This window comes from Fistularia commersonii, chromosome 23 (genome assembly GCF_037954325.1).
Source record: "Fistularia commersonii isolate RoL2024-O1a breed Wild chromosome 23, RoL_Fcom_v1.0, whole genome shotgun sequence".
NCBI lineage: Eukaryota > Metazoa > Chordata > Actinopteri > Syngnathiformes > Fistulariidae > Fistularia > Fistularia commersonii.
This window is the reverse complement of record NC_141306.1, coordinates 32552-53190: the sequence shown is the minus strand read 5'-3', so window position 1 is coordinate 53190 and position 20639 is coordinate 32552. Positions and strand designations below refer to the sequence as shown.

General features: G+C 50.6%; 1 protein-coding gene across 1 annotated transcript in view; it reads right to left on the bottom strand.

Annotated features, from left to right (window-relative positions):
- epha5 (EPH receptor A5) overlaps positions 1 to 20000 on the bottom strand; it is a 40538-nt gene extending 20538 nt beyond the window's left edge. Inside the window, exons 1-5 of the mRNA XM_086170091.1 lie at positions 19949 to 20000; positions 18006 to 18101; positions 14053 to 14112; positions 12047 to 12111; positions 7712 to 8417 (exon numbers count right to left, since the gene is read on the bottom strand). Of these exons, the coding sequence (XP_086026217.1) occupies positions 7712 to 8417; positions 12047 to 12111; positions 14053 to 14112; positions 18006 to 18101; positions 19949 to 20000 (979 nt within the window). The remainder of the gene's footprint in view (positions 1 to 7711; positions 8418 to 12046; positions 12112 to 14052; positions 14113 to 18005; positions 18102 to 19948) is intronic.
- Positions 20001 to 20639: the final 639 nt, after the last annotated feature.

Genomic DNA, 20639 nt, shown 5'->3' with positions numbered 1-20639 from the left:
GAATATAATGGCAGAAGGATGCTGGAGTTGGAGCTGCCAGGCAGGAGGTCTGGAGAAAGACCAGAGAGAAGATTTAAGGATGAGATGTCGTGAAAGAGGACATGAAGTGAGTTAGTGTGAGAGAAGAGGATTCAGAAAAGAGGGTGAGATGGAGGAGGTGGATTTGCTGCGGAGCCCTGAGGGAGCAGCAAGAAGATTCACGTGAACAAAAAAATGAAAGAAGCTACTTCAATGGACATCAACTGCAGATGACATTAGATCCAGAATAAAGATCTACCACCCTCCATGATTGGTGACGTTCTCGAGGAGACCCGTGTGAAGTAAAGGGAACGACGACACGCACCAAATCTCACTCCACTCAGGAAACAGAAGGCTAGGCTTTTCCCTGAATGTTCACCACACACACTGGAGGAGCTCTGAGGTCCACGCAGTAGAACCAACGTGGATGAAGGAGCAACAAGAAGGTAACGAGAGCGCGGGGAGGAATCGGTGCAGTTCCAGCCTGTGGCATGAAGAACCAGACGAGAATGTGTGAACTGAGCAGAAGAGACTATGTCCTGAACCCGGGAGAAGGACCAGCAGAGGAGCAGCCAGAGAGCTGGAGATCAGGCACCAGCACCGATCAATATCTTATTTTGTAAGTCGCTTTGGATAAAAGCGTCTGCTAAAGGACTGTAATGTGATGTAATATAATGTGATGTAATACAATGTAATGTAATATAATGTGATGTAATGTAATATAATGTAATATAATGTGATGTAATACAATGTAATGTAATATAATGTGATGTAATGTAATATAATGTAATATAATGTGATGTAATACAATGTAATGTGATGTAATGAGATGTGATGTAATATAATATCATGTAATATAATGTGATGTAATAAAATGTAATGTGATGTAATGCAATGTAATCTTATATTATGTAAATCCACGAGGCGTCCCAGTGTTTGATTGGTTTGTCAACATTTAGACCAGATATATGACTTACTGACACACACACACACACACACACACACACACACACACACAATTGTGAAAGTAGTCAAGGCCAAGGCTTACTGACTAAAATGTCTAATTTCTCAGTTAATGCATCAAAAAGAAACACACTACAGGTATTCAGGCATGTATGTGTAGGTGTGTGTGTGTGTGTGTGTGTGTGTGTGTGCGCACCCTCGGTCAGGTTGTTTTGATGCCATGCAGCTCTGAAAGCACATCACAAATTACAATAGGTAATTCATATGCAGTACATGCCACTGGTCTTTTTGCCATGTGTGTGTGTGTCGGTGTGTTTGTGTGTATGTGTGTGTGTGTACCATAATTAATATGCATCACACAATGGCATCCCTGGAACTCAGGGATCCACCGATGTCTGGTGACGCCTCAAGCCAGCCTCCTCTCCACTGAAAGCACCAGCCCATGACAAGTTATCTTTTTGAACCAACCAATATATTGGACTTACAGCTTCATCACTCGCATGAATCAGTCCTTTCTGTGGACGTGACCTTCTGCCCATCTTCTCTGGCCTTCCTCTTTGCGTTCTTCTGCTTTTGCTCTTCATCTGTCTGAGGGCACCGGCTTCAGCTTTCCAGTATGGAGGGAATTTCAGTACTTCTGGGCCCAGTTGTGCCTGAATGTCAACCACCATGTTCTTATGGAGCTCAGGAGCAGGAACGCAGACCACGTTCTGCAGATCCTGAGACCCAGTCAGACATTAAGCCTCTTACTGGTCAGATCACACAGACCCACTGGTCTGCACTGAGCTCCTCACAGCTTAGCGCGCGCGCGCGCGCACACACACGCGCGCACACACACACACACACACACACACACACACACACACACATGCGCGCACACACACACACGCGCGCACACACACACACACACAAGCGCGCACAGGCACATGCACACACAGCGGTCTACATCTGTGAGGACCCTGACCCTCTCTCCCATCCTGGCCTGCATCTTCCCTCCAGGTCGAGCTCTCCAAGGAGGATCCCTGATGTACGGCATCTATAGAGGGATAAAGGTGATGAGCCATACAATGAAGTTATGGGAAAGAGTAGTGGAAACTAGACTGAGAAGAGAAGTCAGCATTTGTTAACAGCAGTATGGCTTCATGCCTCGGAAGAGTACTATAGATGCAGTATTTGCCATAAGAATGCTTATAGAGAAGTACAGAGAAGGTCAAAGAGAGCTGCAGTAGGCCTTTGCAAACATAGAAAAAGCATACCACTGGGTGCTGAGAGAGGAACTATGGTACTGTATGAGCAAGTCTAGAGTGGTAAAGTAGTAGGCTGCGCTGGTGCAAGACATGTATGCTCGCTGTGAGACAGTGGTGAGGGGTGCTGTCAGTGTAACAGAGAAGTTCAAGGTGGCGGTAGGATTACATCAGGGATCAGCTCTGACACCCTTCTTGTTTGCAGTGGGGATGGACAGACTGACAGATGACGTTAGACAGGAATCTCCATGGTCCATGACGTTTGCAGAAGACATCGTAATCTACAGTGAGAGCAGGGAACAGTCGGAGGAACATCTCGCGAGGTGGAGGTATGCTCTGGAAAGAACAGGAATGAAGGCTGGTCGCAGCAAGACAGAATATATGTGCGTGAATGAGAGGAACCCGGATGGAAATTGTAAGGCTACAGGGAGTGGAGATCAAGAACTTGGAGGATTCAATGAGCTTAGGGCCTATAGGAGTTCTGTGTTAGCACACAACTCCTGAGGTGTCACTAGCAACCGGTGATGGCTAGGCTGACGCGCTAGATCTTATCAAAAGTTGCTTGCTACTTTATCGACTCTCTGTGATAGAATGCACAGCGCCAGTATAGGTTCTTTTGGTGGAATCAAGAGTGATCCATTTATTCCATAAAGTGCAATACATAAGTGCAATACATAATACATACATGCATACATATTAAGCAAAGTATCCACAAGCGAAGCTCCAACTGAAAACGAGCTATTGTAGCCTATAGCGCTTTACGTCCAGCTTCAGCGTCCTACTTGCTTGTTGTTGTAGCATCTTGTAGCTTCAGCGGATAAAAGCCCTTCGCCCTTCTGGCTAGGACACCAAACCAACAACACGCAGTTCCCACCTTTTCTACCTGACAAATGGCCAACCCATGTGCGCCACCCAGTGGACAAAAAATAAATAAGTAAATCACACCCAAAACATACATTTGGGCTCCTACAGGGTCAACAGTCCAGAGCAATGGAGAGTGGAAAAGAGGTGAAGAAACGGAGGAGAGAGTCTATAGATTGGTAGAAGGGTGCTGCGGTTGGAGCTGCCAGGCAGGCGGTTTAGAGGAAGCCAAGAGAGGATTTATGGACGTAGTAAGAGAGGACATGAAGTTAGTTGTGTGAGAGAAGAGGATACGGAGAACAGGGTTAGATGCGTATATATGTAAAGGATACATGTCATCATTTACATCCTCGATATGAGCATATATATGAGGTTATAGAACCTTGATAGTTGAGGTTATATTGGAAAAATGTCCTCATATAGCTGATATCTATCCTGCACAGGATCGTGCCACCGCTGTTTGGGAAAACAAACACACATCTTTAAAACTAGATCAAAAACGAGATAAGACTCGTGTGTAGAATTCTGATTCCTGGACCTGCTCCAGGTCTTTGCATCTCCATGGATCTGCTGTAAACGGTCAACATTCTGTCTACAAACAGACATGGTTATCCATAATCATCTGTTCTCACAACCTCTCCGACGACGGCTCCAGGCTGGCGGATCGTCGCTTATCGACTCACAAAGCACCTGCACTTTGGATGATTGCACTGTTTATGATGTTCTTGGCCCAGCCTCTGCTCACCTTCAGGTCCAGGGAACCAGGGCCAAAGGCCTCGTCGGCGCGAACAGACGTGGCCAATACGGAGTTGTGTAACCACCACATTTCCAAAGACATCAATGTGAATTCATCAATGTGAATCAATGTGAATATGACACTTCTATCTGAAGGCGGCACATCAAGATCCAACCATCTACCACATTCGTCTGAAGGTCCACGGCCCACCATGTCGGTCAATCGTGGTCAAAGATCTCATCCCGGAATCTGCAGACTCCTACGTGCAGGACGGTTCCCCTGTGATTACGGAGGTTCTCGGTTTAGATCGGAACTGAAGAGGCCTCTTGAATCCTCGGCAGAAGATGTCACTTTTCACCGTGAGCTCTCCTTTCTGAAATGGACCAATGAATGAATGGCTTTTGTGATTATTTCCCGTGTGACCTCCACCTCCCGTCGCTCCTTCGGGTTCTAGAAACGCTCACAGGCCAGGGCGGACCGACTCGGAAACCAGAACCTGGGTCGCCGTCCTGATACAATGCCTGGGCCTCCAGAAGATCGACTGAAGAAAATACACACCAGACCAGGAAACCGTAAATATCCTCTTCCAGCATTTGTCCACCAGTGAGAAACATAAACACCCCCTGAGTGTGTGTGAAATTCAGATGTGTGTGTGTGTGTGAGAACAAGCAGTGGAGTTTTCCTGAGTCTGCAGTCATTGTCCAGGAGTGGCTGTCAAGAGTCCAGACTGAAGCTCTGACCGCTCACGGCATTGACTGAGTCATCTTGATTGAAAAACAAAAAGGAATCAATCAAAAGAAATGGGTGACTTGCGTGTACGCGGACAATCTGGTCTGCAGATGCTGGACCTTCTGACACTCATGGGCTCAGGTGTTTTTGTACTCAAAGCGGCAAATCAGCGGGTTAAGAAGGAAGCGTTCAAAGCTGCGGTGAAGCTCCTGTCCAGACAGCAGATTCCCGGCAGGCCTTTGATTCCAAGCAGGAGCATGAGAAGGTGGTGACGGGGAGGACCAAGGACAAGCAGGCTTCCACCGAAAGATCAGCCAGATCTGCTGAGTCGTTCGTCTTATCAAATTTTAACCATCCGTGCACGCTGGTGTGTTTTTCTACCTTTGTGAGGACCAAGTTATGATCAAGCTCTTGAGAGCTTTTTCTGGAAGTGAGGACGTTGATGAGACAAGATGTTGATATGGGGGTCGATTAGTGGTCCTCATAAGTATAGACGGATGTGAATATAAAAGGACGTCAGTTTACCCAACAAGCACTCAGGAAGCACTTCAGTTGTCATCACAGTGTTGCTATGCTGAGATGGGGGAGGGGGGGGGGGCAGAGTCTGAACGGCAGCTGAGAAGATGAATGGCGGCCGTGGCCCACATAAAGTAGGCGGTTCACGTTTCAGCAGATGATGGAGGAGGCTTCCCTCCCCGTCTCCGCTCTCAGACCACAACCTTCACAGTATCAGAAGCGTTAGCAGTTGCAGCACAGCTAACCAGAAAAGGAGGGAGTCTGGAAGCTCTGCTGCGTTTGGGGACCTTCAGTGAAATTGGATCAAAATGTCTTTTCAATTAGCACTACCAAAAATCCAGACGCTAACATGCTAAACGGGCTGGCGGAAGAGGGCCGTAGTCTCTTCACTCCTTCGTGTTATAAAATCCCACATTCAGCTTAACTCCGTTTTAACAACCCTAACCCTCTCACTCCCAGCATGAGCTGCTCAGTCGCCATCCCATAATTCCCCAGAGGGACGAGGAGGAAGCCTCCCTCGCGTGGCGCCGCCAGTGAGGACGGGATGGAGTTTGACATATGCTGCAGCCACGGCTGACAGGCAGGCAAACAAAGCTGAACATCAGGGGAGTCTTGATGCCCAAACAAAGACCCCTGCTTAGCCCCCACAGCCCCCCCACTACACCCTTCAGCCCCCCCCTCCCCCGACTCATTAATACTGCGAGCAAAACACTGCAGCTTCCGTCTTCTATCAGCCAGACGTTAAGAAATCCAGGAAATTCTTTTCATTGAAGAACAGTCGTCCTGATTCCCGTCATTATTCCTCATCTCTGCTGACAAACTCCCCCCATCCTCCTCCTTTGTCACCATCCTTCGCCGCAGCCACGCTCAGACCCTCACAAAGCCTGCAGACCCAGTGGGATTCATTTCTGAGACCCTGGTTCTCCAATGCCTTACAGGTTTTTGGAGATCTGCCGTTCCCCTGGTTCTACCGTTCAAACACAACAGGCCGTCAACGGGTTCCATCGTCCCTATCTTCCCTTTCACTCCTTCATTCATCCGGATGACAAACGTCCCCTGCTCTGCAGGAGGAGGACGGTTGCTCCTGCCGTTGCAGCCACATCATTTCATCCCGCTCATCTCCTATGCCGAGCGGCCTCGGACCTTCTTGTCCCTCGCCTTCCAGTGGAGTCGTCACATGACCCTCTGGGGCGGCCGGTGCAAACGTAGACCGAAAGTCAGAAAAAAACAAAGATGACGAAAGGAGAACGGCGGTCCGATTGCAGACGTTCATATTCTGGTCTCCTTGGTCCTCCACATGAGACCAGCGGACAGAATCTCATCCCGAACATCTTCCTGGCTCGCGTCAAGGAAACGAGAAGAAAAGTTTGAAATGGATCACAGAGGGACGGTGTTCTTGTTCAACAACGATGGAAGGAGCCACGACTGGGCGACGGAGGGGGAAGTCAAGTCAAAATCCACTTTAGCGTCAGGGCTGCCATACGTGCACACAACTCTCAGACCTACGGTGCAAAAGTACAAAAAAGGATCGATAATTTGTCACAGAGAACAACGAACGCTGAGATAGATGGTGTAGGGTTTGGCTTTTTAAAGTGGCAGGAGTGCCAAGGCGCTGTCGCAAAGACCAAAGGTGATAGCAGAGATAGAAAGTCCAGTTGCATCAACAGTTTTACGGTGCATTTCCATTTTCAGAAAAATCTACCATACATTTTCTGTCTCCCAGCTTTAGTCCTCGCGTCCACCCTCATCCCTCCGTCTACCCACTGATTTATCTCTGTCTGCCGAACGCCCCTCCCCCCGTCCTCTTTGCAGACCGACTGGGCCGACGGAGCTCCGGGCTTCCACCAATTATCAAGTCACGCCAACCTTCATCCGTCTGACAGCGCTATCTCGCTCTGCCATCGAACACGACGGCGCCACCTCTGGTGTGAAGAAACAGGCTTTGTGTGTGAAAGTGTTTATTTCCAGCCGGGTTTAATCCTGTTAACGAAGCCTCCGCAGATGACAGGATGAGGGCGGAGAGGAGGAGGCAGCTCCTCACGAGGGAACAAAAGGATGGGAGGCGAGAGAATGAACGGGTGAAATCTGCCTTTTTTAAAACCCAACATGAACCAGGAAAGCAGGCAACGGCTCACAGCAAGGAACACCAACCGTCCACTCCAAGTCCAGGTTCTCCAGACTCAAACTTAGGCAGTGACAGTTCTCCCCTCGTTTCAACAGGGAAACAAAATGGGATGAAAAAAAAAGCGCTTTACCGCAAAGCGCCGATTTTGATCCAATGACGGTCGAGCACAGACACTCACCACCCAGAAGAGACCTGGAGGTCAAACCTTCAGCTGCGTCAGCCTGCAGGCTGACAGCTTGACGGTTCACTGTTCTACATGAGAAGAACCAAACCCAGTCTAGAACTCGGAAGACACTTCCCTGAGCGATACTCGGACCTTGGTGTGGAAACATTGATCAGTGAATTGGTCTTGATCTAAAGGTTGAAGAGGCGTTCGCATTTAATCCGATATGAGATTCCGAACATCAGCGGCAACCCGAGAGGCTTGGAGCTGATGGTGAAGGTCAGCTGAGGAGACCAGCGTCTGTGGTCCACAGAGGAGAAGTTCAGGCCCACACACACACACACACATAAACTCACCTCGACAGGATCCGCTGACTTCCTCGAAGCCCGGCTCGCACACACACTTCCCGATGGGCACCAGCCACTCGCCCTCGGCGCTGCAGTGCATCCTGGGAGGCTCGTCCAGGGGCAGCGAGCGGTTGACGCAGCGACCCACCACCTCCACCAGTTGCGATGCCTCCGAGCCCGGGATGGTGTCCGAGAACTCGGCCAGACTCTTCACCAGCAAAGGGCAGCGCTTGTAGAAGACCCGCACCGACACCAGGGCGATACAGGCCCCCAGGTCTTGGAAGGCCAAGTAGAACCCCTTGCGGGTCAAGGGACCCAGATCGCGGACTTCAGTGTTGAGCTTCATCACGCGGTCGCCCAGGTCCAGTTCCGTGAAGCTCTCGTCGGCCGCGATGGTGTCGATCTTGATGTACCTGCTTTCCTTCAGGGCCCGGTTCTCTTCTTCGCCTCTCGTCTCCCCGGCCTCCAGCTCGTCCTCGTCCCCGTCCGTCTCGTAGAAATACATGTTGAAGGTCTCCTTGCAGGTCCCCACGCCCCCTGGGAGGCTGTTACAGTCCCTCAGGGTGAACTTCAGCTCGATGTAGACCCGCTGCGCCCCCTCTGTCAGGATCCAGTTGGTGTACAGCCAGTTGTTCTGGTTCTGCTCCATCACCCGGCACACCTGGTAGGTGTGGATGGGGGCGTAGTCCTCGTCCACCTCCCCGATCTCCTCCCACTGGGGCGAAGAAGAGGAAGCGATCAAAAACTGCTTCATGGTTTGATGGGGTCTGACTGTTTTAGTGTGAAGACCACACTTCACGTCAGATCTTTGAAACTATGGACACACACACACACACACACACACACACACACACACACACACACACACACACACACACACACACACACACACACACACACACACACACACACACACACACACACACACACACACACACACACACACAGGGTTGACTTTCCATCTACACAGACACTGGATGCACAGCGACATTTACAAGAAGTAAACTGTATATGTGTGCATTTGAATAATCCCTTCCATATCATTTCCTCTGCAACAAAACAGGACGCACGCACGCACGCACGCACGCACGCACGCACGCACGCACGCACGCACACGTATATTTGCATCCGCCATGAATGAGGTGGAGCTCTTGTTATAAGAATGATACACACTCATAGGGTCGTTCTTTTGTGAGTGTGTGTGTTGTTTCATCCCCCCCCGAGGCCTCTGTGTGTGTGTGTGTGTGTGTGTGTGCGCACGCACACACATATGTTAATGATTCATAATGTTCAAGCTCATCTCCACGCCAGCGTGTCTCAAATAGCAGCAATAATTCCTCCTGCAGGTCTCCTGGGACGTGGCTATTATCTGCATCGCCAGCACTCGTCCATGACTAACGCAGGCGCTTTATCATGTCCCTGGAATACAGCCAGAGGGTCCAGACCACGACCTGGACTTACAGCTTCATCACTGCGTGAACCAGTCCTTTCTGTGGACGCGACCTTCTGCCCGTCTTCTCTGGCCTTCCTCTTTGCGTTCTTCTGCTTTTGCTCTCCTTCATCCGTCTGAGGGAACCGGCTTCAGCTTTCCAGTATGGAGGGACTTTCAGTACTTCTGGGTCCGGTTGAGTCTGAAGGTCGACCACCATGTTCTTATGGAGCTCAGGAGCAGGAACGCAGACCATGTTCTGCAGATCCTGAGACCCAGTCAGACATTAAGCCTCTTACTGGTCAGATCACACAGACCCACTGGTCTGCACTGAGCTCCTCACAGCTTAGCGCGCACACATGCACGCACGCGCGCACACGCACACGCGCACACACACACACACACACACACACACACACACACACACACACACACACACACACACACACACACACACACACACACACACACACACACACACACACACACACACACACACACACACACACACACACACACACACACACACACACACACACACACACACACACACACGTCTACAGCTGTGCGGACCCTGACCCTCTCTCCTATCCTGGCCTGCATCTTCCCTCCAGGTCGAGCTCTCCAAGGAGGATCCCTCCCTGACGCACGGAAGCCTAGAGGTGGACCAGCTGTGGAGCTCCACCTCTGAGGACCAGAACCACCCGCGGCGTTAACGTCCTCACACGACCTCCGTCTGAGGTTCGGCCGTCACGATCTAAGCTGCCGGACCTCTCAGCATCCAGAGGCGTCTTCGCCGACGGCTACTTCCCAAGCAGAGGAGAAGGTGAGGCGAGATGAGGCGGGTGGACGACTTGAAGGAGCAGCTCAAAGGGAAGGAAGAGTAAGAAGAAGACGACCGCTCCAGGAGTTTTCTGATTAATTTGGAGAAACGGAAAGCGCGAGGAGAGCCTGCAGAACCTCTAGTAGATGTTTTGCCCCTGGAGGAGCGACCAGGACGTTAAACGTACATCTGTGATCCGTAAAGACCTCTCAGCTCAGTTGCCGAAGTTCACGGAGATGCTTTCCGGTGTGATCCTTCTCCGATGGCTTCTTGGGATCTGCCTGCAGGAGGACATTCAGGGCTGATGTTTATCTTCCATATTTCTGGTGACTGAGCTGTCCTCGTCCAACGGCCTTCGGGTCAAAACGGCGAATCATTGGATCACCGCTGGCTTGGAGAAGACCGCTCTGACAGGACTGGAGACGTTGGGATCTTCTGCGGGCGTGAAGAGGGCGGACGGCCCGGGTTAGATGTTTTGGAGGCAAAGTCAGAGGTTTGAACACCCGAGGAGGAGGAGCCAGTGTGGTGGTAGAAGAACGCTGGAGATAGAGATGAAGCTGCCAGGCAGGAGGAAAAGAGGAAGCGCAAAGAGGAGCTGTGTGGATGTGAGGAAGGAGGACATGCAGTCAGTGGGTGGAGATGGAGGGAGCAGGACAAGATGGAGAGGAAGATACCGAACAATTAAATTGCTCCACAGCATGAAGGAGGTGCTGAGATACTTCCATCTGTCCGGAGCTCCTGGTCCAGACTCAGTAGGTCAGCAGAGAAAAGATCCACCACAAAGATGCTTTGTGATCTGCAGCCACTTGGGAGGGGAGTTACTTTCAAGACAAACTTGAGGAAACATCTCGGATGAGACCAGGGTGTTACGAGACAGAAGAAGAATCCCCTGTCAAACAGAAGCTGAAGATGGACGGTGAGAGAACCTCCTGGTGTGACAGATACTCCACCACCAGGGGAGAGCAGATGCTGGAGATTCTCTCATTAGTGTCTCCTTGAAAACAAAGATCACGCAGGCCAGAGATGAGCAGATCAGAAGGAAGAAGAGTGGATGAGGAGGAACGGGAGAAGAGACGATGGTGATAGAAGTGAGGGATGAAACAGACCATCTGGATGAAACGAGGGCTCCTCAAACATCTTAAGCAATAAAGAAGTGTGTGTGTGTGTGTGTGTGTGTGTGTGTGTGTGTGTGTGTCTTTGTAGAAACAGGAGCTGTGATAGGGGAATCTAGAGAGCCTGTTCTGGGATCTTCTGTCTGAAGGTAGAAAACACAGCAGTTTTGGGATGGCCTTCCACAGGCCATGGATCCAGAAGAAACCTGAGGACATCAGGGGACACCAGGGGACACCAGGTCCTCGTGTCTCCTGGTCCTTGGAGTCACCGGCTGTGCCTGCAGTTGTTTGTGAGGTTTCTTCAAGAATATGTCTGCAGCTGCATCAGCTTCTGCCAGCAGCATCTCTCCATCTGTTGTCACCTTCTCTTTGCTCCGCAACCTTTGTTTGAACCTCCTCTTTGGTGACATGTAAACATGCGGTGGAACTTCTGACTCAGACAGTTTATCAAAACCGGGATTTTAAGAGAATCGGGAAACAGTGGAGGTCAGAGAGGACCTCTCCTGGAGTGACCTCAGACGTGCAACACATCTGGCTGTCCTCCTGGAGAAAGAAACCCAAGAGCTCAGAGGCAAAAGAGGGCTGTAGACCAGCAGGAGGTCCGTGCAGGGCTGCGTGGAGGCCGGCCCGTCCATGGAGACCGTCTGCAAATCTCTTATTTCAAAACTGTTTTGAGTTCCGCTGAGGAAACATCTTGTCCGCATTTCCATTGGCCACCGCAGAAGTCAAGGATTTTCATGCATGGAAAGCAGGAGGCATGGACTTCTGGTCTGCAGCATCTTCAAAACTGCTGCCAATAATTTAGATTAAAAATAAAAAAAGATAAAATGAATAAATAAAAAATAATAACAATAAAGACCTACATAAATGGCATAAAGAGATCATAAATCCACCAATAACATAAAAACAGAAGCTTTCAGCTTCAGCTGCTTCTCTTAAACTTTTAGCAGATTCCTGTCCTCCACGTTGGTGGTACTCACCCCGTTCACAGGAGACGCCACCCATCCCAGGTCCCCCATCACAGAGCGAGAATCCAGCAGGTTCACTGCGGAGAAGGAGGAACACCGACAGACAATCACACCGCATCTTATCGGAACCTCGTCGCCAGTTCCGCTCCCAGATGAGTCGTAGCTTCCAAGGAAAGTCCGGAGAAACAAATGTCCGGCATTAATTTAATGGACGCCTTTCTTTCCCTGAATGTGTGTCTGTTTTTCTAAAACAGGCATCACATGAAGATCTGACCTTCAACAATGGTGGTTGAAACCTCAAAGCTCCAAATCAAGAGTTGACACCTAGCGGGTCCGAGTGAACCTCGCCGACCAGCTTGAGAAGCCAGACTCAGAAGTCCAGTGACGGGTTGAAACCCCATCAAGAAGCCTTCTGCTTCAGGGAGACCAATACGAGACAAGGTAACACACACACACACACACACACACACACACACACACACACACACACACACACACACACACACACACACACACACACACACACACACACACACACACACACACACACACACACACACACACACACACACACACACACACACACACACACACACACACACCTCCAGTCTCATTGTCTCCACTGGCCTGCAGAGAATAGCAGGAGATGTCCTTCGGAGGTGATTAGACAACTAATTAGCCCATAAAAAAGAGATAAGTGATGCTGAACTAGATCATAGGGGACAAATTACCCCTCCTGCCCCCCATCCTGCCCCCCTCTGCCCCCCATCCTGCCCCCCTCTGCCACCCCATCCTGCCCCCCTCTGCCCAAACCAGCCAAGGAGTCCAAGCTCAGGTTTGAGTCTTAATCCAAAGTCAGCAGTGACTCCATGCAGGGCTACTATTTGTATTAATATATATACATTCCCTATGCTGCCATATATTAACTATAAATATCAATTTACTATATTTTAAGAATCAAAGAAACAAATATATACATGGCATGAGGGTGTACAGTGTTACTTTACTACATATAATATTATTTATATGACGATACTTCAAACAATTTTTTTACTCTAACATTTATATTACTCGTTCCAAGTGTGTGAAATGTTCTGAGGAGAAGGTAGATGATGGGACTGATGTTCTCCGCCGACCCGAGTGCCCCAAGAGAGCGAGGAGGTGGAACAGGTGGAAGCCGTGTCATCAATGGGGCTTCAAGAGGCCAGAGAACGGAAGTCGACGGGCAGCCTTTAGGTGTCTGACGGAGAGCCTGATCTTCAGGAGAGCGCACCTTCTGTGGACCCCAGCGGAGAAGCCTCTGAGATGAGAGCGGGAAAACCGAGACCGGCCGCCACGATAAAGAGGGACAGGGAACCTTCGCCGACACCTTCCCTGGATCGTCGTGATCCAAACAATTGAACCTGGTTAAACCAAGCGGAACAGATCCACACTTTCAGCACGTGAGGTGAGACGTTTCCTCACATTTCCCATCCCTGGACCTGCAGCTCCAGGCAGAGCAGCGGGAGATGTGACCTTCTGTTTGGAAGTCTAAAAAGACAGAGGTCAGAGGAACCTGCAGCAAGGGCTGGGTGGTCCAGAAGCACCTTCTCAGAACTCTGACATATCAGGCTTTTCTTCATCAAAGACCATATCCACTGCCAGGCTTGCGTTTTTTGGATGATCATGAAGAACCTGCTCCACTAAAAGCTCCAGAGCAAACGTCCCACGAGGACCACCGGAGCCACCGGAAGCCAAATGTGTTTACCTGCCGGTCGGAAGCGTCCGTAGCTCCGACGAGAACCTGAACGAGTCCGGAAGGACCGGAGATCCGACAACCCCGCGGCACCGGGGCTCGGGTGGGTCCCCGACACGTCGAGTGACCGGCGTCCACGGACGACCCGCGGGGGATGACACGGAAACACGGCGGACGAAGACCACGCGGACCGGAGATCCCACGCGAACTCCAGGAGCTCCACGGAGCGCGTCTTACCTTCGTTGGCGGGGAAGCTCCAGCCTTCGAGCGGAGCCAGACACACCAGCCACGTCCACGTCCACGTCCACGCCGGTCGGCGAGCGCCGCAACTCCACCGGCGTGACTGCATGGCACCCCGCGGGAGGAGGACAGGTGAGCCGCTTCTCCTACAATGTGGATCTCAGAAGGGTCGGAGGTGGAGCTGGAACCATCGGAGCTGTTCGGCGGCTGCTCGGCAGGACGGAGATCATGGTCTGCAGACGGAGACCTTCTGGAGGGTTTGGGGAGGAAGAGGAGGAGGAGGAGGAGGAGGGAGGAGGAAGAGGAGGAGGAGGAGGAAGAGGAGGAAGAGGAAGAGGAAGAGGAAGAGGAAGGTCTGACGAATCACAAACCCCGACAGAACCTAACAGTAGAACCTCGCTGCCTTTATGACACTTTCAGACGGAGAGATGTTCTACCTCACCATGTTTCACCGTCTGTCTGTCCGTCTGTCTTCCTGTCTGTCTGTCTGTTTGAGGGCTGGATGGAGGCAGGTGATTGGCTTAGGGTCGGACGGAGGCAGACGATTGGCTGAGAGGAGCCCAGAGGAGAAGCCGAGCTGCTAGAAGCTCGTTTCATCGGGAGTGAAGATCCACAGATCTCCCAGACAGCGAATGGTCGTATCTTCTGATCTCCTCCAAAGCTCTATTGTGGAAACATCTGGACAAGGCCTGCCATAAACAGCAACTTTGAGGGTCAGTTTGGACTTTCTGGGATGTTCTTGTCCACCTAACCCTAACCCTAACCCTGAATGATAAAATTATAGTGCATGATATAATATATTACAATATACAATCTAATCCATCCATCATCTAGCACTGTGGGGATGCTGGAGGCTATCCCAGAGGTGGGTCACCCTGGACCCGTCTGCGCTGGCCCACTCGTCAGTCCATAGCAGGGCAGTGTATATTTTAATGTAAATATAAAAGGGTGACCCCCCCCATCACTTCCAGAAATGTCACGTCTCCACCACAGGAGGCCACGTCGGCTTGAAGTTCCGCCGATGTCAGATGTGATGGGACCACCGGGGCTCAACAGGCGACTGGGATTCTGTCTGTGCACACTGGAGACAGTGGGGAGGAAGGTCTCACACACACACACACACACACACACACACACACACACACACACACACACACAGCTGGCTCTGTCAAAACACCTTTGTTCATTCCACAAAGAAGGACCACCAAAACAGCCCCATCACCAAACAGCAAACACACACACACACACACACACACACACACACATGCACAGTTTTTCTAGAACAGCATTTTGTTTGGAAACGCGAGAAGATGTTTCAGGACACAGTCAGAAGATTCATCATGAAGACAGTTTGGATTTGGATCACCTCACCTTTTATCAGATGAAGAGCTGATATTTTTCTCCATAAATCACCGCCTCTTGCTGCAACGTCAGCTGTGATTGGCTGAAGCCCCCTCCCGGACTCTGAGTGCAGGCATCAGGAAGATCCAAAAATGTCTTTTCTTTCACTGTTTTGGAATACGTTTGGAAACGTTTCTTGGAGAAGAAGCATTCTTTTACTTCCTCTCTTTGAAGGAACCGTGAGGGTTCTTCACCAGCGGTGAGACGGACAGCTGCTGCAGACCCACCGAATCAAACGCTCCTGGTCAATGATGGTGTGATCACCCTCCGTCTCTCCCATGGACTTCTTCATCCTCAGTGGCTCAGAGTCTGAAGGAAGCTTGAGAAGGAGGGTGAAGCCCTCAGAGATGTGACGGGATGAAAGTGTTTTGTTGACATCAGTGAGCTCGGGTTGAACCCGCAGACGCTGGCCGTGGGACTCGGAATCATCTGAAGAACTTCCGTGCTGGTCGAAGCTGTCCTTCCTCCAGCCGGCTGCAGCCAGAGGACCATCTTCTCCAACTGTCTGGCAACTTTTCACTTCTCAAAGTTCTGCAGTTTAGATCCCCTGCCCTCAAGTTGAACCCGGCACATAGAACTCTTGTTTTGGACTTATAGAGAGGAAAAGCGCATAAACGTGTACACACACACACACACACACACACACACACACACACACACACACACACACACACAGCCCCTTGGGCATGGTTAAGCCCTGCTTAGCGGCTCAGTCGGATCGCAGCAGCGCTGCTGATATTCTCTGTATTTTGGCAGCTCCCTCCACCCGCTGCTCCAAATCCTGCTGCTCTTCTTCCTCAATTTATCTTCTGCTCAGGACGCAGAAGATAGACTGGGTTGAATACAGACCAGACTCCTGGCTGCGCTGCTGCAGGACCTCTGGGGGGAATTATCCCTCAAGGGAAAACGCAAGGATGCAGAATCAGCCACATTCTGAAAATCAAGGTTTGCATTTTGACTGTTGACATGATTTCACAAGATTCTTCCAGAAACAATAAACCCCAACCACACACACACACACACACACACACACACACACTCACACACTCACACACATATAGATGCACAGGTTCTGAAGAGCCACATCCAAAACTAAACACCTCAGAGGAAGTGGCATCAACCTGTTTCTGCTAGCATCCCTGTGGAAATCAAATGAAGTGATCTTCAGGTACACAGGCTTCTTCAGCACATTGGACACTTCATTCTTCTCCATTTCTCTTCAAAAACAAAGCGATTTTCATCAACATGCGTCCCGACCAGGTTGGCCCACGGCCTCGTGATTCCAGCAGCTGCAGTCCAGAAGGACAAAGACCACCAGCCGCCGATGATCTTGATGCGGACCTTCTGCAGGTCCGGTGCTGCAGAGCCTCTCAATCCGAGATGTTCAATATGTACCTGATTGGATGCTTGTCTTCCTTTGCTGCCGGTGCCAAAGAAACAACTCCCAAACACACACTGTGACTGCCATGGCGTCAGAGGAGATGCACCTTGGTTCTGTGATCCAACCAGCATTGAACCTCCTGCAGTTGGTGGACCAGCTCCATATTGGAGTGCAAGATGTCACGGTCTTCCTGCTGCACCGGGCGAGGAGGCAGGAGCACCGTGAGAGTTACGTTCTTTGACTGCTTTCAACTCTTTGGCAAACCTGAGCTACTCAGGAACAGGCCACTGGACATACAGGTGGATGCTTCATTAGAAGCCTGGATTACCATCTCCAGCAGAAGATGGTGTCTGACACGGTGAGGAGCACAGGGGCTCCGCAAGGGACGGGACCGGCTCCATTCTCGTTCACGGTCGACGCCTCAGACTTCAGCTTCAGAGTCCTGCCACCTCCAGAAGTTCTCAGATGACTCTGCCATTGTGGGCTATATCAGCAGAGACCAGGAGGTCAGAGAGCACAGAGCTGTGGTGGACTAAACCACCTGCAACTCAACCTAAAGACTTTGTTTGATACAAAGCTGGAGCTCCTCCTTCAGAGTCCTGCCATGTTTCTGACACACCAGGAGGACATTAGAACTTCAGAAGGGTGATAGAAGGGTGATGAAAGGACAGTTGGAGGGACAACCAGGACCCCCAGAGAAATAAAGATCGGAAAATAAGATGCTTGAAAAGGTGGAGAGATGAAGAAAGAGCCTGAGAGGGAGGAGCAACAGGATGCAGACAAAAGACATGAGAGAGGAAAGGAGACACGAGCAAGAAGATGATTAGATGATGACGATCAGGAGGTGACCGTCAGACAGAGAGGAGGCAGTGTGTATGTATGTGTGTGTGTGTGTGTGTGTTTCACAGTAACATACAGTCAGACAGAAAACTGCTGCAGTGTGTGTGTGTGCTGTCGGCTGACCCAAATACACACACACACACTCACACACACCCTGGGGGTATTAGGGGTGTTTGGCATTGCTCCTGAAAACAGGCAGATATAGGAAACATCTAATCAGAGTGCTTTCACACACACACACACACACACACACACACACACACACACACACACACACACACACACACACACACACACACACACACACAGTGATAAATGCATAAGAAGCACAAGCGTCCCTTGGAATTGGAGGTGTTTTCTTTGTGACGACAGACATGGTTTCTCCTCCGAGGGGCCTCCAGCCTCCTCCTGCAGCAGATCAGGAGGGACGGAAATCACAAAGCCCAGGAAGATGCCGTCGTTCGCGGCACCTGCGCGACCACGTCGGGAGGGGATGGAGTTTTATTGTTGCCAAGGTGACATGCCATCACCAATTCAATCTGTTTCCCTTTGGCATTCTTCGTTGGGAAACGTCGGCCGGGGGTAAGTTCTCCAGACGGGAACCAGGAGAACCGAATCCTTTGTTTCTGGTGAGGCTTTGGTGCAGATGTTCTACCTCTTCAACCTCATGTCTTCTCACTCTACTGAAATGTGATGCAGCGGGTGAAAAAAAAATGCACAGTTTGTCAAACGCCAACACACCATTCCAGGTGTTGCTTCAGGTCGGCCCGTTCCGGTGGAAACGGAGGTTCTGGTCACAAACATTCTGATGAGAAGATCTTCAGCAGATAAAATGGCCTCCTGCGACTGAACCAAAGCCAGAGAAGGAGGTGGTGTGAAGATGAGCTCCAAATTTTACAAATGCAGGACGTCTGTGTTTAGATGTTCTTCTTCTGGACCAGGTTCAGAAGGAAAGCTATGTCTTCTTTGGTCGTTTCCAGCAGTGTGAAGTTCTGAGTATCTGGAGTCATTGCTTGAATTTGGAGGTGTGTGTGTGTGTGTGTGTGTGTGTGTGTGTGTGTGTGTGTTCTCTGGTCTCCAGGGCTCCTGTGTTCCTCCCAGTGGCACTCAGGACCTTCAATCAGCGCCAACGGCTGGCTGTTCATTTCTTCTCCCTTCCTTTGTGAGAGGGGAGAATCCAAGAGATGATGGCGGGGAGGAACCATCTGGCTGAAGGACAAACACCAAGATGGACCACGAGCCCATGGCAGTGAGATTGAATCGGCCCGTTTGATCCGGCTGAATCCAGTTCGAAGTTTGCTTGTGTGGTTAAGCTGCCGACTCCAGGGAGAAATGACTCCTTCAGCTCCAGATGACTGAAGCGTTCGCTCCGTGATCTCACCAAGAGACTTCTTCGGCATCCTGCCACTCTGTGTGACGGCGGCATCATCTCGTGATGCTACCAAATAATGCGGGTCCTCTTTCCAGAGCCGGGCTCGAGCAAACCCTCCATCAAGAGTCAGAATCTATCTCAGCAGGCCAAGTGTGTCCTGATGTTGATTCCAGGAGGACCAGGTGTTGCAGCAGGTCTTCAAAAGTTTCCTGTGAGATGCTCTCTTTTGGTGTCTCATCAGAAGATTCAAGACAAGTTGGTGACTCTGGATACTTTCCTCCTTGTTTATGACCTTCTGATCAGCTCACTGAAGGACCATCTTTATCCTCCTGTGGCTGGAAAAGGAGCATTTGTACTTGAACAGAAATATTCTGGAGATGTTTGGAGGTTCACCAGCAGCGTGGTGTGTGGTCCTCAGGCCTCCATGAATCAAGAATTCATAGACGACGACTTCTTTCGTCTGCTCCCCTCCTTCAGGGTCTCCTGGGCCAATCACCTGCCTCTATCTGACCTTCAGCCAATCACCTGCCTCCATCTAACGCTCTGCTCTCACACTATCTACCTTCCTGTCCTCCCCCTCCATCCATAGACCTCCTCTCTGGTCTTCCTCTGGAGCTCTTGCCTGGCAGGTCCAACCTCAGCATCCTTCTACCCAGATCTTCTCTGTCCATACCAGCTCAGTGTGACTTCATCTCCAGAACATCTACCATGTGCTGTCCCTCTGACAGAGCTCTTCTTGATGCTCTCTGCCTCCTTTCTTCTTCTCTCACCTCACCTTCTCCACCTTTCCTTCTGACTGAGACTCTTTCACCCTCCCTGACACTTCACTCCACAATCAACGAGATGAAGCCACTAACCGGTGATCGATAATCAACCCGATGGATCCCGTTGGAGAGCAGCTGAGAATCTCTGGCCTTTTCTCAACTTTGAACAGGAGCTCCTCACTTTTCTGCTTGCAGGAGAAGAGCTTTCCCATCAGGTGCTTCCCTGCCGCCATCCTGGAGACACACACACACACACACACACACACACACACACACGCACACAGGGATGAGCACTCAGTTAAAAGTAGTTGGGATTCAAATGGTGTTCAGTACTTTCTGCTGGATTCTCGGCCGAGCGCGACAGCAGAGACGCCACCGGCCTCTCTTCCTCTCTCTTTCCTCCCTCTCTCTTTCTTCCTCTCTCTTTCCTCCCTCTCTCTTTCTTCCTCTCTCTTTCCTCCCTCTCTCTTTCTTCCTCTCTCTTTCCTCCCTCTCTCTTTCTTCCTCTCTCTTTCCTCCCTCTCTCTTTCTTCCTCTCTCTTTCCCTCCCTCTCTTTCCCTCCCTCTCGCTTTCCTCCCTCTCTCTTTCCTCTCTCTTTCCTCCCTCTCTTTCCTCTCTCTTTCCTCCCTCTCTTTCCCTCCCTCTCGCTTTCCTCCCTCTCTTTCCTCTCTCTTTCCTCCCTCTCTTTCCTCTCTCTTTCCTCCCTCTCTTTCCCTCCCTCTATCTTTCCTCCCTCTCTTTCCTCCCTCTCTTTCCTCCCCTCTCTTTCCTCTCTCTTTCCTCCCTCTCTTTCCTCCCTCTCTTTCCTCTCTCTTTCCTCCCTCTCTTTCCCTCCCTCTATCTTTCCTCCCTCTCTTTCCTCCCTCTCTTT